Consider the following 18,239-nt stretch of genomic DNA (forward strand, 5'->3'; position numbering starts at 1 on the left):
ATTTGAATGCTCATTTGAATATTTGTTGGATCAATATTTGTAGATACATCTTTAGCACCCGCTTGCCCACTTAAAATTATATATGTGTCTCAAATTATGCAGTCTGTAAACATGGATAGAATTCTTGGCAATATAGGCATAGCTACATGTGTATTTAGATCATCTGGATAACAAATGTCCAAAATTAGATTAGATTCAACTTTGCTCCTTTGTTGTGATCAATTCATTGAATGGTTTATTTTGCGATCAATTCATTGAATTATCTACTTTGGCATTTTGGATGGTGGTGGTTCTGCTGGATTTTTAGCATATTTTCATTACCACCAAGCATGGCAAACCTCTTGATAATCTTTAGGAATGGAATTTAAAGGTATAGTTTTACTGGGGCTTTAATTTTTTCTGTTAGATTGTGCTCCAAAGATTGTGCTGAGATATTTAATTATTTAATTAGATTTAATATTAAAATTATTTTCCACCTATCTCACCATGGGACTACTCTGGGCAGCTTATTTTATTATTTTTCATTCTGTTTCTATAAGAAATCATCTGAAATTTAGAGGTTTGGTATTATTCACATACTGTATCACAAACATGGGAATAATAGCCAACCTTCCCATCTCATTATAAAGAAATTCTTTGCATCTTGAAGAAGGGACTATACAGGGACTAGCAAACGGAAGATGAATTCTAATCATACAGATGTATTTTTCATTTGTAGATCTGATTTAGGAATTACTTTCTAATGAACTAACATTTCCTTTGAAAACTCATTTTAGAGATTATTCTGGATCCAGTTGTGAACCTGGAATTCCAATTGTCAAGTGACTAAGCATTACTTTGTGCACCTGAGATTGGTGGACAATTATAGCCATTGTTGGAGAATGCAAATCTGGCACTTTGATCCATTCATGTGGCTTTCAGACTGAGGCTAAACAGCCCTCTGTGTGGGATGCTTAATCTGGATTCCTGCAATAAGCATGCATATTATACTTGATGACTTAAATAGATCCTTCCAATTCTTCCAGTTCTGTGATTCTAGATATATCATGTATTTCAGTGCACTTTTATTTAGAGCTTTCTTTGGAGACTTTTTAAAAAACAAAAATTAGTTCAGAATGCTACAGTTTGTTTTTTTAATAGGAATTATGTATGGAACATACGTATCTATTTTGTTGAAACAGTTTCATGTCTTCCAGTTTGTTTCTGCCTATACTTCAAATTGCTTGTGGTTTTTTTTAGCTCCAAATAATTTAGAAATAGAATATTTGAAGTATAACATTCTTCCATATGAAATAGTTGCTCTGTTGGTAGCATCGTCAGATCATGTTTCTATATTGTAAGCTGTCTGTAATTATGATTTTCCATTATTGTGACTAGGAATTGAAATGAAATTTAAATTTCCAGAAACCCCCGTCTCATTTCCTTTTCCATAAATTTTGAGAAATTAGTGGATCTTTCTTTTTAAAAGTGCCATCAATGTATAAATGTATTTCTGTTTTTATCAAATTGCTTCTAGTGCACAGTGTAATTTCTGTCTGCTGTTTTCTGGTTCTATATTTATTGTATTGTAAGCCATTTGCATTCTTATGTAGGTGGGATAGGAATATTTTAAGTAATTGAACAATGGCATAGCAGACAAAGTAGATTATTCCAATCTTCTCCAAAATGAATAACCATTTTAAATTGGAGATGTGGAAGTTGTAGTCTCAGGTGTTTGACAGACAATATACTTGGCTCTCTTAGGAACTCTTAGGTATTTACAATTGCTATAGGAATGCTGGATAAAGATGAAATATTAAAACATTTGATCTATTTTTTTCAAAATGCAATATAGATGTATAAATATACAGTATAGAAGTAAGATTGGTGTCCCGCTGAATGCAAACTCAAGCAGCCTCTAAAAACAGAGAGGAATCTCTATGTAAAGGAATGAAAACAAATAAGAAAATTTAAATCTTTCCTTAGGTTTGAAAATAATATAATATAAAACCAATGCAAAACATAATTGTTTCTGTTTCATACCCTGCCTTATAGTTTATAGTCTTGGAGAGGAAAACATTTAAAAAATGACTTAAGTCTAATTGTAGAACAGCTGCAGTTTTCTCACAATAGTTATATGCCAGAAAACACAGAAACGGAATCCCAAACCAGCCAAGAATGTTATCAAAACACAATGTGGGTTTCTTCTGTATGTAGGAACAAGAAATGTGCTGCAAGAGGTTTGTTACCATGTATTGGTGGGAAAAAGAAATGTAAGATTTAGAACTGCACCCACTATAAACAGAAAGCTTGATGGTTCAAATCTGCAGTGGCTATTGTTATTAGGGCTTCTTTTATCTACAGTAAAACAGATTATATATCCAGACTAAGTCTGTTGCTCCTGAGTGTGCATTTAAGTTTATAAAGAACGATTATTTGCTGAATTGAGGACAATGGTCTAACGGGTGTTATGTTTTGTAAAAAAAACATAGAGCGAGTTGTTTAGCATCTATTCAGAATGTCTTCAGCTTCTTTTTATGCAGGATACCACTGTGCTATTTAGAGATGTGAAATAAATAATTAAAGAGTTACATCCGAACAAATTTAGATACTATATACTTGTTCATTGTAATTATATGTTAAAACATTAAGCAGAAACAGTATTTCTGCACTGTGTGATGATGTGCCATCAAATTGGGGTCAACTCTTAGTGACCACATAGATTTTCTCTATGACAATCTCCCTAACTTGGTCTTTCAGGATTTCCAGTGGTATACTGATTGCCATTGTAACTGAGTCCATCCACCTTGCTGCTGGTCATGCTCTTCTATTTCTTTTTACCTTTTCTAGCAATAAGAGATTCCTCCAAAGATTTATTTATACATATCCAATGGCCTTTATTAAATTACATATATAAACACATGCCATATTCATTCCTCTCCCCATATGTCATATACTGGCTTTTCTTTTATATTCTGTTTGTATTCTGCAAGCTCAAATAAAAGAAATGTTGGAAAAATAATATAAATGTCAAGGATACTGGCGAAGGTATTCCTTTTAATGTTTCTAAATTTGTTTTTTTATAAGCCCTAGGGTATTAAGTATGCAAAATTTGTCACTTTACATGATTTTATTTTATGCTATTTTATTTCATGTTAATTTTATTTAATTTAAGATACCTGAATCTCCCTAGCATTCTCCCTAGTTTCTCATTTAAGTATTTTGAATAGTTATATAACTTTGTACCACTAGGGAGCAGTCTATACTAAACTGGAATTCTAATTAATATACCTCTGTGAGAATGTGAATAGGGGGAGTCAGGCTATGATCTCTTGTGGCTTAGAGTAATAGAACTGGAAACATGCTGAACACTGATAAGCCAGCCTACACCTACCAGGTGACAGCTGAACTGCTGGTTATTGCCACAGCACACCTGCTAAACTGTCACCAGTGAGGGTGAGTGACAAGATAAATTTGGGAATTACTGGCACAGAAAATGTTTATACTTCTGTGCACTCACTTCGTATTCTTAAAAATAAAACAGTCCAATCACAATCTCAGCATGAACATATGGCTGTTTGTGCATAATCCCATCTATATTGCTTATGCTTAGATATAGTGTGCAATTGCTACATTTAAGGAAACAAGAATTTATATAAAACAGCTTTACAGTCACTTGTTTTGGGGTAAGCTAAGCTGGAGCTAGGATCTTTGATGGTCTATTACAAAGACATTGATTTATCAGCTTCCATCAGAATTCTATCCAGCCTCCTTTGGATTATTGTACACATAGGGCCTACAAAATTCTAGCCCTAAACTAACATGGCTACCAGTAAAAGATAACACCACTATGGTGATTGTATGAAGATCATACACTCATATTTCATTGGGCAAAGGCAGTGGTGTGATTCAGCCAGTTCGCACCACTTTGGGAGAACCAGTTGTTAACTTTCTGAGCAGTTTGGTTAACCGGTTGTTGGAAGAAATCATTAGGGCAGAGAACCTGTTGTTAAATTATTTGAATCCCACCACTGGGAAAAGGGATATATGACTGATTTTATTGGGGCTTGATGTGGTAGATTTTGCTTGGGAGATGAGAAAACAAGAAATATAATCAGTGAGATTATTGCTACCAAGGGTGGAAGAAGTTAATTTGTTCACCCAGGAAAAGGGGAAAACTTCAACCTATCTGCTACAGGGAAAGGGGAGCTCTAATGCTAACTGACACACTTCCTTCCAGGTTTCAGTGTAATTAGGGAATTCATAGAGAAAGTCAATCATCTGCTTCTATCCCAATGTGATATGCTGGTAAAGTAAAAAATAAAAAAAGCCTAGAATGTATCATAGAAATCTCCTATATGAAATAAGATCATGGACCTGTTTGTCATGAGCTAGTGTGACTCCTCTGCATCAGAGGGTGAAGAGCCTGGTTCATCAGATTGCCAAGACTCAGCATCTATCTGAAGCACTCTAATTCAGAAAAACATCAGCAGGACCAGGTGTCAGAAGAGTCAGGTGATGAGGGGCCACATCCCTGCAGAGCACCCAACTCCAAACGCATTAGCAGCTTCAGAGAGCTAAGCAGAGAAGAAAGACACTAACGCTTGTAATTGAACCATATCTACATCTGGCTCATTTTAAAACAGCTACCAGCTAAAATGTCTCTTTTGGAAACAACGCACTAACTTTGGATCAGCATTCTTATGTCTTTGCTTTCCCTTTGCTCTTTGACTCTGATTGATTGACTGTTCTCTGGGTATTTCCCTGAAAGTGTGTGCTGTTTGTTCCTGGTTTGATTTTAAACACACTCAAAACTGCTGTAATGTAGCCAGCTCTATCTTGCTTCCCTATATTTTGGGGGGAATACATGTATGCACATCTCTCTGCCAACCTTACCACTAGTCAATACATTATTTGTAAATTGATCCATCATATTTTTCTCACCTTGAAAGAGTACACCGGTCCAATTAATATGGGGACTCAAGCATATAAGGCATATTCTAGATCTGATGCTCTGTTTGTGTAGAACCAGTAACATGAGACTGCAGATAATCAGTGTAATTTATCACCAGACTAATCTTTCTCTAGTTACTTGTGATCTAATTAAAGTGTATTACCCTAGCTACCTGATGGATTCATATTTTTTCCCTCAATGAACTTGGAATTTTGCTGTCTCCTATTTATTTATTTATTATTTATTATTTATTTTATTGAACTTATTAGTCGCCCCCTCTCCCCACAGGGACTCGGGGCGACGTACAGAGCAATAATCAAGATAGCACCATAAAATCGTGCAGAGGAGGTAAAAATAAGTCCATAAATAAGCATACTTACAAAGTTTAAAACCCCAAAAATATTAAAAACAAAATTTCCCATTGTAAAATGACCTGGGGTGGCAAGATAGTAACGTTATGCCAGGCCGGCTTGACAAAACAGGTAGGTCTTCAGCTTCATACGGAAGGAGCGAAGATCGGTTGTTGTCCGGATGTCTGGGGGGAGGTCATTCCAAAGGGTAGGGCCCACCACAGAGAAGGCCCTACTCCTGGGCACCGTCCCCAGGCACTCTCTAGAGGACGGCACCCGGAGTAGCCCCTCCCTGTGTGAGCGAGTGGGTCGCAGGGATGTATGGGGCAGGACGCGATCCCGCAGGTAACTAGGCCCTGTGCCATGGAGCGCTTTGAAGATGGTAACCAGTACCTTGAAGCGCACCCGGTAGGCCACAGGAAGCCAGTGCAGCTCGCGCAGGATAGGTGTTATATGGGAGAATCTCGATCTCCCCATAATAACCCGCGCGGCTGCATTCTGGACCAACTGCAGTCTCCGGGCGCACCTCAAGGGGAGCCCCATGTAGAGAGCGTTACAGTAGTCCAGGCGGGACGTCACCAGCGCGTGAGTGACTATGCGCAAGGCCTCCCGGTCCAAAAGGGGCCGCAACTGGCGCACGAGGCGAACCTGGAGGAACGCCCCCCTTGCCACGGTCGCCACGTGATCTTCTAAGGTCAGCCGATCGTCAAGGAGGACGCCCAAGTTGCGCGCCCCTTCCACCGGGGCTAATTGCTCATCCCCGATGGTCAGCGATGGAATATGCTGATTGAATCGGGAAGCCGGGAACCACAGCCACTCTGTCTTGGAGGGGTTGAGCCTGAGCCTGCTGTCATCCATCCAGACCCGTACGGCTTCCAGACATCGGGTCATCACTTCGACAGCCTCGTTGGGGTGGTTTGGGGTGGAAATGTACAACTGAGTATCATCAGCGTACAGATGGTAACTCACCCCAAAACCACGGATGATCTCGCCCAGCGGCTTCATATATATGTTGAACAAGAGAGGCGAGAGAATCGACCCCTGTGGGACCCCACAAATGAGGGGCCTTGCGGTCGACCTCTGCTCCCCCGTCAACACACATTGCGTCCGGCCAGAGAGGTAGGAGTGGAACCACCGTAGCACGGTGCCTCCAATCCCCAACCCCTCCAGCCGGCGCAATAGGATACCATGGTCGATGGTATCGAAGGCCGCCGAGAGATCTAATAGAACAAGGATGGAGGAACAACCCTCATCCTTTGCCCTCCAGAGATCATCCACCAACGCGACCAAGGCCGTCTCCGTGCTGTGACCGAGTCGGAAGCCGGACTGGCGCGGGTCTAGATAATCATCTTCCTCCAGGTGACGCGGAAACTGCTGAGCCACCACACTCTCAACAACCTTTGCTAAAAAAGGAAGGTTGGAGACAGGACGATAATTTGCTAGTTCCTTTGGGTCCAGAGAAGGCTTCTTGAGTAGGGGCCTGACCACCGCCTCTTTCAGGGCGGCCGGCATCCGGCCCTCCCCCAACGAAGCGTTCACCAGCCCCAGTAGCCAGCCTCGTGAACCCTCCCAGGAGGCCAGCACCAACCAGGAGGGACACGGGTCCAGTAAACATGTGGTGGCCCGCAGTCGCCCGCGCAACCTGTCCAAATCTTTGATGACAACAGGGTCAAACTCCTCCCAGCTTGGTCTCTCAAGACTAGTCTCGGACGTCCCCACTGGAGCACTGGAGTGGGTCCAACCTCTCCGGATATGATCGATTTTATCCTGCAGGAACTCTCCAAATTCCTCTGCCCTGCCCTGCAATGGGGGGTCCCGCTGCTCCTGAGACAGAAGGGAGCGGGTCACCCGAAACAGGGCAGCAGGGCGGTTCTCTGCGGACGCTATAAGAGTGGCACAATACTGACGTTTGGCCACTCTTATTGCCACAAGGTAGGTCCTTATGTAGGCTCTTACCTGTGTTCGGTCAGCTTCGGAGCGGGAGGATCTCCACTTACTCTCCAGGCGTCTCCTAAGGCGTTTCATCGCCCTTAGCTCCCCGTTAAACCAGGGGGCCCGGGTCGATCGTGGCCGTCGGAGAGGCCGCAAAGGCGCCACCCGGTCCAAGGCACCGGCAGCCGCACTATTCCATGCGGCTACCAGGTCCTCAGCCCGGGAGCGGGACAGGTCAGCAGGAAATGGCCCAAGCTCAGCCTGGAACCTATCCGGTTCCATCAGGCGCTTGGGGCGGAACCATCTGGGATAATCTGGTTCCGCCTCCCCGCGGTGGGGAGTAGCGCCAGGGAAGTCAAGCTGGAGAAGTGAGTGATCTGACCATGACAGGGGCGTGATGACTAAATGCCCTCTTCCCAGATCACTCGTCCACTGGTCGGAGACAAACACAAGATCCAGAATGTGGCCTCGCTCGTGAGTGGGGTCCTGAATTACTTGAGTCAGACCCATGGCTGTCATGGAAGCCATGAATTCCCGGGCTACCTCGGATGCCTTTCCCGTTGACGGCAGGTTGAAATCCCCCATCACTAGTAGTTTGGGGGTCTCAACCGCCATCTCCGCGATCCGCTCGAGGAGCTCGGGCAGGGCCGTTGATGTATGGCGGGGAGCCAGGTATACTATCAACAGGCCCAACTGACTCCCTGGACCCCACTTTACGCCCAGAGACTCACAACCAGATGTCTGCGACACAGTGAATTCTCTCGGTGCCAGATCGTCCCGGATGATAATTGCTACCCCCCCACCCCTACCTTGGGCCCGTGGCTGGTGGAATACACGGTAACCTGGAGGGCACATTTCCCTGAGGGGCAACCCCCCCTCCGGGCCCAACCAGGTTTCCGCTATTCCTGCGAGGTCCGGCTCCCCCTCTGTGATCAAGTCACTGATGAGGGGGGCCTTGTTAACCACGGACCTCGCGTTACATAACATCAGCCTAAGGCCCAGGCTCTGCTGATCCTGTCCACCTAGTCTGCGGGGGTTGGTGCAAGCGACCGGGCGTATCCAGTGGCCCCGGTCTGCCAACCGACTATACGTTCTTCTGGTGTCCTCGCGCCTGCCCCTCCCTACGACCGTCGTGATTGGAATTCCCCTTATAGGGATGTTATTTCCTCCCACCCGCTCCGCTTCGCTACCTTCCGTCTTGACCCTCCCTTCCGTCTTGACCCTACATGTTGGCCTGGTTGTATCCATACCCCAGGGCCAAACCAACCCTCCCCGCTCCCTGGAACCCCTTAAAAGCTTTACAAAACATTTTACTAAAAAACCCCTAATCCCCCGCTTCCTCCACCTCTCTGGGTTAATAAACCCCTCATTGAGGTGGGCCTTCGTCAGGGCAGGGGGGCACGCCTGCGAGAGGGGGGAACCTCGCAGTCGAAGGATGTCAGACCTTGAATAAGTTGGGATGATGACCAATCTATGATTATGGCTATGGCAGGGTCTCTCTTTGTAGCAGGTCTAGGATGTAAGATTAACAAAGAATGAAGTAGAGAGATATTTAAAAGGCAAATAATAAGATGGGAGGGGACAGACCTCACAGTCCACAATAATCTACGTTCCACCAGTGAGGCCCAGGGCAGTTCTTTAGGCAGTTCTTTAGGCCCAGAGGCCTAGGGCAGTTCTTTAGGCAGTTCTTTAGGCCCAGAGGCCTAGGGCAGTTCTTTAGGCAGTTCTTTAGGCCCAGAGGCCCGAAAGCAGTTCTTGGAGTATGAAGGAATCGCACCTCAGCGGGGGGGGGGGGTAGACGAGGTGCCAAGGCCGGCTGCTCGACCTATTGCTCTTCAGGGGTCGCCCCGAGCCTCCGGCGACCCCCCCGGCTTCCCTCTTCGATCCCTGCAGCTTCTTTCCCGACCTCCAGCCCCCAATGGCCTCTCCACCTGGCAGTTGGAAAGAAATATGGCGCCCGATATTCCAGCGCCGTCTCAGCCGCTCCGTCGCCATCGCCGGTAAGATGAGGTCTCCCTGTACGTTGTTCTCTCTTTCTGGCTCGCTCCTTAGCTGTCGCGCTGTTCCGCCGCCTGGCAGCCGCCCAAAACGTCCAAAACGTCTCCTTTCTGCTCTGTCAGTTCTTTTATTCATTTTGCTGCCGCAGCTGCCGTAGCTGCCGCAGCTCGGCCTCTGTGTTCCTGTCCCTAAGCTGTCCTCCGTCTCCCGTTCTCCTGGTTAGCGGGTCCATCCGGATCCCAGCTGTACATCAAACAAACCAGGGTTGCCACTACATAATTCTAGGCCCCCAGGATGACCAACGGGGGCCAATAATGCCTGCTATCCCCGCCAGAGCGCCCCATCGTTTACGGAGCTCTGGGAAGGTCCGCCATTTCCCCCGGAAGCTCCTCCCCTATTATTTTGTGTGTGTTTGTATGTGTGTTGGGTGTCAATTGAAAAGGTAATGCAGGATGTGTGTGTGTTGGGTGTTAATGGAGTATTTGCAACACTCTTCCCTTTTGAAGACTCAAGTCTATTTTACTAGGGAATTGAAGGTGATAAAATAGAAGGGCTAGGAGTTGTGAATGGATGAAGTCTCAGGGAAATGCTACAGTTTCTCAATTACCTCAGCCAGAAATGGCACATTTAACACCACCCGATTTTTAAGCTCTTTCAAGTCAAGGGACATTTTCTTTAACATTGGCCTCATCACTAACTTCTGTAGGCAGAGAGTGATACATATCTCCTGTAAGGGAGCATTAATTACTTCTTTTAATTGCAGGGCTATATTAAGATGCAAGAGCCAAGCAAGCATATAGGCACTTTGCCTATCCATCAAAGGTTTACAAATTCAAAAGTATCCAAAATAATATGACAAGTAGTTGCCATTACTAAAAATCAATTCAAGACATATCTGAATAATTTTATCTATGAAGAATGCTCTGTTCCATTTCCCTAGCTTTCCAGTGAAGGCAATGGTGCACAATGCAAAAAAACACCCCCCCCCCTTCAGAACAGTAATGAACAATTCTCTATCCAGGAAGAGAAGGAAACATTCTCCACTACTTAGCACCATGGAATTGCTCTAAATCAAATTATTTTTTTCAGTATATTCTTAATTACTGTAGTTTTAACTGGAAGATACCTGCATGATATTTTATCTGGACTCATTTCAGTTAGGCCAGGGCTGTCAAACTCCCAGCCCGCGGACTGGATGTGTCATGCACTGGCCACACCCATGCCTGGTTAAGTGAAGGGGGGAAAAGTCCCAATGCCTCAAGTAATGCTGCCGTGATGATGCTATGACGACGCAAGTTTGATACCCTTGAATTGGACTCTTCAACAGGATATAATGTCATACTATTTAATTATCTTGATGGTTAAACTATTTTGGAAATTAGAATAGTGTTCCCATTTTTTCTGATCTCATGGTGGGTTTTGAGGTGCTATCAGTATAATGATATTACTGAGCTCTACTTCCTGCCATTTAACTTTAAGGCAGCCTCCCTTAGGTTAATTTTAATAATGGACTGGCTGAGGATGAAACTAAATTCTGATAAGATAAAGATTATGTTGGTTAGTAGGGAAATATTCTCAGGCACTGAAGTTCAGCTTGTTCTTGCTAAGATTACATCCCCCCGAAAAAGGAGACCTATACAGGCAGCCCTTAACTTACAACCACGGTTGAGCCCACAATTTCTTTTTGTTAAGTGAGATGAGATATTTGTTCTGAGTTTTGCCCCATTTTATGACTTTTCTTGCCACAGTTGTTAAATGAATCACTGCAGTTGATAAGTTAGTAACTCAGTTGTTAAGTGAACCTGGCTTCCCCATTGACTTTGCTTGTCAGAAGATTACAAAAGGTGATCATGTAACCCTTGCACACAGCAGCGGTCATCAATATGAACCAGTTGCCAAGCATCTGAATTTTGATCACATGATCATGGGGATGCTGCAAAGGTTATAAATGTGAAAAACGATCATAAGTCACATTTTTCAATGCCGTTGTAACTTTGAATGGTCACTAAACAAACTGTTGCATCCACAAGTAGTCCAAATCCAGGACTACTTGTAGTCTGTAGATGCTTCTTCACCTCAGCTTCCTAATGGCATAGTAGCAAGGAACACATTTGTACAGATATACCAAGAGATCAACTGTGTTCCTGAGCTGGAATTAATAGTTAATAGTTCAAGCAAACTTTGAAAAAAAACATGTTTAAGAAGGCATCTCCTGTTGATCTAACTATTCAGGTAAAATATTTTAAAAGTGGTCCCTTGGATATTTAGATCTTAAGGGCTTTTTAAAATATAATTTTCAAGATAAAATGCAACACTTTATATTGTGCCTGGAAAAGAACTGACTAATAGTGCCAATTTTCATTTGGGTCTGTTTTCTAAATTTTATAATGGTCAGCAACCAACCTGCCACATTTTGCACTGGATACATTTTAAGACAGCCTTATACAGAACACATGTTACAGTGGGATAGATGAAAGGTAACTATTAATTCATTTATTGAAGCTTGCCTGTTGAATTTGTTTTTACAAAGGATCCTTGACATATTGTTACCTATTTTAGCATTGGGTGATTATGAAGTTGTTGGAGTAAGCAACCTGGCTATATAAAATTATATGTTTTAATTCCTGTTTTCTAATATGCAGAAGATATTTTATCTTGATGTCTTAACAGTTGATGGCACATATTTGACCTTGGGTGATCTTTAAAAGTTAAATGGAATTTTACTCCGTTAGTATTTAGGTGGGAAACCCAGGAGGGTAGGCCAGAGTAGACACTTGAACAAACATGACAAGAAAAAAAAAAGAAAATCATTTATCTATTATTATTAGATTAAAGGAATTCACACAGCCAGCTGAAATCAAATATGGTTTAAGAGAATCTGTATCTGTTCCTCATATGAAATGTCCCATTTGAACTCTGTTGTATAGTCCACACAGAAATACTGAGACTAGAAAAGGACAACTGGGAGGTAACATCTAGGAAAGCAAGGAATCTACAGCCATATTCAAGAGATTCTCATTTATTGTCCTTGTGTTCTTTTTTAGATCACACAGGAGGCTGGAGAATTTATGATCACTTTCCCATATGGATACCATGCAGGATATAACCATGGTTTCAACTGTGCAGAATCAACAAACTTTGCAACAATTAGATGGATTGATTATGGAAAAGTAGCTAAATTGGTAAGTTAGATGATATTACTAATAACCAAGTTATCCAAAACTTGTTTTAAAAAGGATTAATGAATTTAGAAAAAAAATCTGTAACTTGTGATAATTTCAACATAAGTAATTTATGCTGAATAAATATTTTGTATAATCTACTATGTTATTAAGCATTACAAGTAATAATTATCAGATAGTTCAGAGATTTCCTACAATAGATATGACTATTAAGGCAGTGCACATTTTGTTAGAATTGGCTCGTTAAAGTAATTGTGACCTTCAAAACAATATCAGTCTTTATGGATTTATATTTATATTAATTCCAATTTATTTCATCTGAATTATTTTCAGAGTTTGAAAATATTTCAACTTGTTATTTGAACTATAATGGTTATCTTGCTAAGGTAGAATTTTTATTAAGTTTCTTCAGAAATAAGTTCAATGAGGTTTTTTTCTCAGAAAATATATAGTATGTGATTTCTAATTCTGAAAATTTCTCATTTCCATGTAATTAATGACTTATTTAGGAAAATTATTAAAAATTCAGCCAAATGTGCTGATTTGATAATATTAATGTTATGTTATATATGTGTAGGAACAGTATCTATATACTACTAAAATTCTTGTCATGATTTTTAATTGGACAAAATGGTGCATCATAGGGCAGCAATTTTTGAACCAAAACTCTTTAAAGAATGCATACAAAATCTGGAACCCATGATTCCCAAAGAAATAACCTCTGTGAAAGTTGTGGCTTTTAGGGTTCTTGTTTTTACAAGAAGAATATTGATGAGACTTCTTGAGTGTCTTTGCCTAGCAGTATTAAATGAATCATTGGGAGAGGATGAGAGCTGTCAACAAGATGGAATATATTGTCTACCACTTTATTTGACTTTAACAGTTAAAGGATTTGGTTCAACATGGGACTTGGACCAAAATTCAATATCCTAACAGCCCCTTTATTTGCTGCAAAATCTAGTATCAGCCAAGCAATTGGCAATCTCCAAGGCTGTGCGCTCCATATAAAAAAATGTGAGCTTTTCTGTCATTAGTTGAGAGAGATTAACTCTCAATTCTGTCTAGACCTTCAACCACTTCCTCAACTTTAGCAACTTGCCACAGCTCCTCATTCCAGGGTCATAGGACCTCCTGACCTGCCTATCCTTACTGTGGATCCAGCCTAATGCCTAAAAAGCTAACACTAATCACACATTTATGATTAAAGTATTTTACAAAACTGTATGAACACAAACATAGAAGGATGGCTGGTAAGAGAAGTCATTTGTCCAGTAAGCAAATGAGTAGAGAATCCCTATTTTTCCAATTCAATAGCTTTCATACTGTGTTCTGTGGAACTCTGTATTGATCAGTTGTCAGTAACACTAGATAAGCTTCACTGAAAAAATACCTTACAAAATTTTCCTAGAATGTATAGCTACAGTGTAATGCTGGGTATGTGCACATCTTCATTCCTAAGTTAATAAACAAAGTAAAGACCCAATGCAGATCCACAGAAGAGGAGTTAGAGCAGACAATACAGATGAAAGGAACCAATTGCTGTTTCCAACAGCAAAGAATTGGAACCTCATAAGTTTCCTCATGTGCTGAAAAATTAGGTCAGGGAAAGATGGACTGAAAGCTAGACAATAGACAGTGTGCTTTGTCTATTCTCTACAACTGTAAGTTGTTCTACATTAATATCACATGTTTGCCAATTACAGCCTGCATAGGCCTGCGACACATGTAGACCTTTCTAGATTTTTAAAGTCTATCTTCATGTTAGTTGGTTAGATATGTATTTTTTTATGGACAACATTTTGGCTTATTCTGCTTGAGTGCATTTTGTAAACGTTAGTAAAACAGATGATAAAGTGACAATTATTTCATGAATTGTGCTAGGGCCTTCTTTAATTTGTACTTAGCATGCAATATTAGTGCTGAAGTTGGAGCTATATGCAGACTTCGAAACTGCTGAATATATGTTTGCAAACTTTGTGATTATCTTTCCTGTTTTTTAAAATCTGAAGTTTCCTTAGAAGTAATTTAATTTCAAAAAATACTTTGATCCAAACAAATAGTACAGGATCTTCCTTAGCAGTTTGCACACCATTAAACCAGACAAATAACCTCTCTGCTAACAAAAGCTCATTCTTGTTTAGTTTGAGACTTAGTTTACATATCATTAACCAATCCATTGATTAAACACTTCTTCCTCAGTTGAATGTAATAAAAAATTGTTCTGTGTCAGGAGCATACTGTGCCATTACACAGGATAATAGACAGTGGTACTCAGAGATGTCGTCGTCATCATCATCATCATCATCATCATCATCATCATCATCATCATCATTCTAGCCATTGTCTATCCACTGCAGGATGGCTTCTTTTTGCATGTTTCCAATCAATATGGTCTTGAGCTTTCTTTTCCAATTGGGTCCATAATACTTGCTGATGTCATCTCCCCATCTTGTTTTAGGTCTCTTTGGGGGATACTTTTTATCAAGTGGAATCCATTCTATGATTACTTTAGTCCACCTAATGGCACAGAGATGTGGAGGGATATAAAGAAAAAGTAAAGAAAAAACCTATAGGGATATGGATCAAGTGTAGGGACAGGAAGAGCTATGCAATAATGATGGAAAGAAAACGAAAAAGCAGTAGAATTAAGAACTAGGAAGTGAGGTGGAAGACTACCTATAGTCCTTACTTACCATTACTTATTGGCACTGGCAACTGTGTTGCTAAGTGCAATGGTCTCGCTAAGGGAAAAAAATCACATGACTAAGCCACTTACAATATCACTTCTGTTTTTGTTGTTCATGAATAACTGTGAGTGTTAGATGAGGCATCATATGACCATGACTTGAGATTTCAGTTCCACGTTCTTTACTAATTCTGCTTATTGGAAGCTGACTGTGAAATTTGCAAATGGTAATCACATGACCACGAGACACTGCAAGTATTGTAAATGTGCAGTAGTTGCAAAGCGTCCAACTGACCATCATGTGATTATAAGATGTTGCGATGGCCGTAAATGTGAGGATTAGTCCCAAAGCTGTTTTTTCAACAGTTGTAACTTTGAATAGTCACTAAGCAAGGAGGCATTGATGCAGTATTATTACATGTATTACCTATATCAGTCTTTGAAGTAATATTTTTTCATCCAACATTGTAAACTTATTGGATTTTTAGCATCTATTTCTGTTAATATAAATCTGAAGTAAACAGTTCAATATATTAACATGGTGGACAAAGACATTTTTCTAGGGATTATTATTCCAAGATATTTTTTAAAAAAACAAATACCAAGAAAAAATTCAAACTCCTTTTTTTTCCTCCCAACTTTCCATTAATAAGAGCCTCCAGTTAATTGAGTAGTCTTTTAAATTATCAAGTTAATATCAATGGTAATAGTAATTCATGTTACTTTTTTGAGGAAGCATGTTGAATATCATTTGATTTGAGGAGCCATTATCCAGCAGTATAATCGTTAATCATTTGATCTTGTCGAGCCATGGGAAGTTTTTGGTAAAATAAAGGAATAGCTGATCATTACCTTCATTCATGCACTATAAAATAATTCCTTTGCCACTAAAATGATCATCTGTTTCCAGCATCTCCTTCTACTGTTCCTGCCCAATATACTTACTTGCTTTAGTTGAGAGCTGGGATGATCTTATTGCTATGAGTGATCCTGTTGGGAATATACATTCTTCACTAATTCCCCTTAGGAGCCCCATCTCCACCATGATAAAGAATCATAGCAAGACATGAGAGGACATTAGAAGAATTTTTTTTTTTACATCCAGATATACTTTATTTTTTATTTTCAAAATGCCATACAGCAATAACTATAATATAACAGCTAAAGGTTTTACAGTTATTATTGCATAATGCTGTTACCCTACTAGTTCTGTAATGTGATATTAAGGTTTCATTGCATTTGATTTCTTTTTTAATGTAAAGTGATTTTTCGATCATAAATTAATCAAAACTTTGGTGGTGATAATCTCAAGCAGTGAGTGAAGTGAATCAAACATTTTTCAAGGGAAATAATGAAGAAACTGGTGTACATCACCTCCATTTTTATCATTTGAACCATTACAATAAAGTTTAAAAGAAAAAAAATGCCATAAAAATTCAATGTATTTATACTATCTATAATGAACACAGATGAAGGGCTTGAATATATTTTTGCCTATAATTATAAATTTAATTTAAAATATCAAATTTATATACTACCTCTTGCCTTACTTTAATATATCACAAGAGGAAATATATAACATTTGTGTTAAAGAACATAATAAGCTTTTAGGACAGCTCAAAATTCTCACTGAGATTATCTCCTATGATCTGCTATGAAACTGACTAGTTCCCAAAAGGAGCCAGTATTGCACTCTGAAATCATGGCAGCTAAAAATGATTAGCTTGTTTGTGAGATGTAAGCCCATAATTACTCATCCATATTCTGTAGCAGTAGCTGCTTAAGAGACCTTTGTTGTGTGGGTATGTTAGATCAAAGTGCTGGCCTGCAGGTTGTATTTCATTTTCCCCCCTTTGGTGGGATGAAGTGCAGTTGTTTTGATGTTAGGTTTGATGGATTTGTTTGCCACTGCATTCATTAGCTTCACATCAAAAAATTGACAGGCTGTTAAATGAAACTTTGGCTTAGATTTTCAGCTTGACTGTTTGGAGACATTTGTGAAGATATTTTATGTTGGTGCTATGCAGCCTCAAGTACTTACGACTATTTCTAAAGCCAAGGAACCTTAGTTACTATGTTGATTTCATTGACTTAAAAAAAAAGAATTTCTTGCCCTGCAGATAATCAGGTTTAGCCTGTATTTTCTAAAGAATAGATGAGTTAATAAAGTTAATAATTGTAATAGTATAGTTTATGTTTGAAATAACAAATGAATAGGCATATCTCATTTTCAGTGGGAAAAAATCCTGTCAACAAACAATATTTTTTAAATAAAATAAATAATTTACAGAAATACATTAGATTTGGTATACAAAAACATAAGTCAGCTTTTATTTCAGCAATGGGATGTGTCTCCTTCCTAGCAGCCAATGAAGATGTAGGTTCCCAGCTTTGACATTCTGTGCATTTACACTTAAAAAACCCCTAAGCACCAATCAATCCTTCTTCTCAGTTTTTTGCAAAGATGGGCCCATTTTTGGTGAAAATGGGACGCACAGAGAGTTTGGGAGGCCTGCAGAGAGCTCCTGGGGACTGGGAAGTGCAAAAATGGGATGTGTAGGGGGTTCGGATAGACAAAAATGGGCCCATTTTTAGTGAAAATGGGACGCACAGAGGGTTTGGGAGACCTGCAGAGTGACCTGGGGGCCAGGAAGGGCAAAAAAACGGATGCACGGAGGCCAAAACCTATTTTTTTTCTTGTTTTCCTCTTCAAAATCTAGGCGCATCTTATACTCTTATAGTCCGAAAAATACGGTAATTCTCTTTTTTCTGGCCAGTGTTTAACATACATATTGCAATGTGCTTGTTGTATACACAGATTTTCTTGTTAGATATATAATATGATAACTGTGATAAAATTCTCACAAGGCAGATTAGATAATTTTAAAAATAAAATAAGTGATCAAGATTTTTTTATTTTTTGTTATAACCATAATTAATAACAGAAGAAGAAAATAAAATCCATGGATTCTCTGGGTAGCTGGTAAAGGGAAAAAACTGGTTTTGTAATTCTGAAGAAAATAGTGAGAGCCTGTGGATACCACTGAATAAAACCTTAATTAAAACAGTGTATTATTTATTTACTTGATTTATACTGTACATTTCTGTAAGCATTCAAGGGAGTTAACATATTTAGAAAACAAAGCACAACTAAGAAT

The 18,239-nt window shown here is 40.1% G+C and overlaps 1 protein-coding gene across 13 annotated transcripts in view; it reads left to right on the forward strand.

Annotated features, from left to right (window-relative positions):
- The window catches only part of KDM4C (lysine demethylase 4C), a 221,225-nt gene that overhangs the window by 55,894 nt on the left and 147,092 nt on the right, over positions 1–18,239 (forward strand). For all 13 annotated transcript variants that reach the window (XM_081945825.1, XM_081945829.1, XM_081945833.1 and 10 more), the window contains one exon: positions 12,258–12,395. In XM_081945825.1, the coding sequence (XP_081801951.1) occupies positions 12,258–12,395 (138 nt within the window). The remainder of the gene's footprint in view (positions 1–12,257; positions 12,396–18,239) is intronic.

This window comes from Natrix helvetica, assembly GCF_964273705.1.
Source record: "Natrix helvetica genome assembly, chromosome: 2".
Classification (NCBI taxonomy): Eukaryota; Metazoa; Chordata; class Lepidosauria; order Squamata; family Natricidae; genus Natrix; species Natrix helvetica.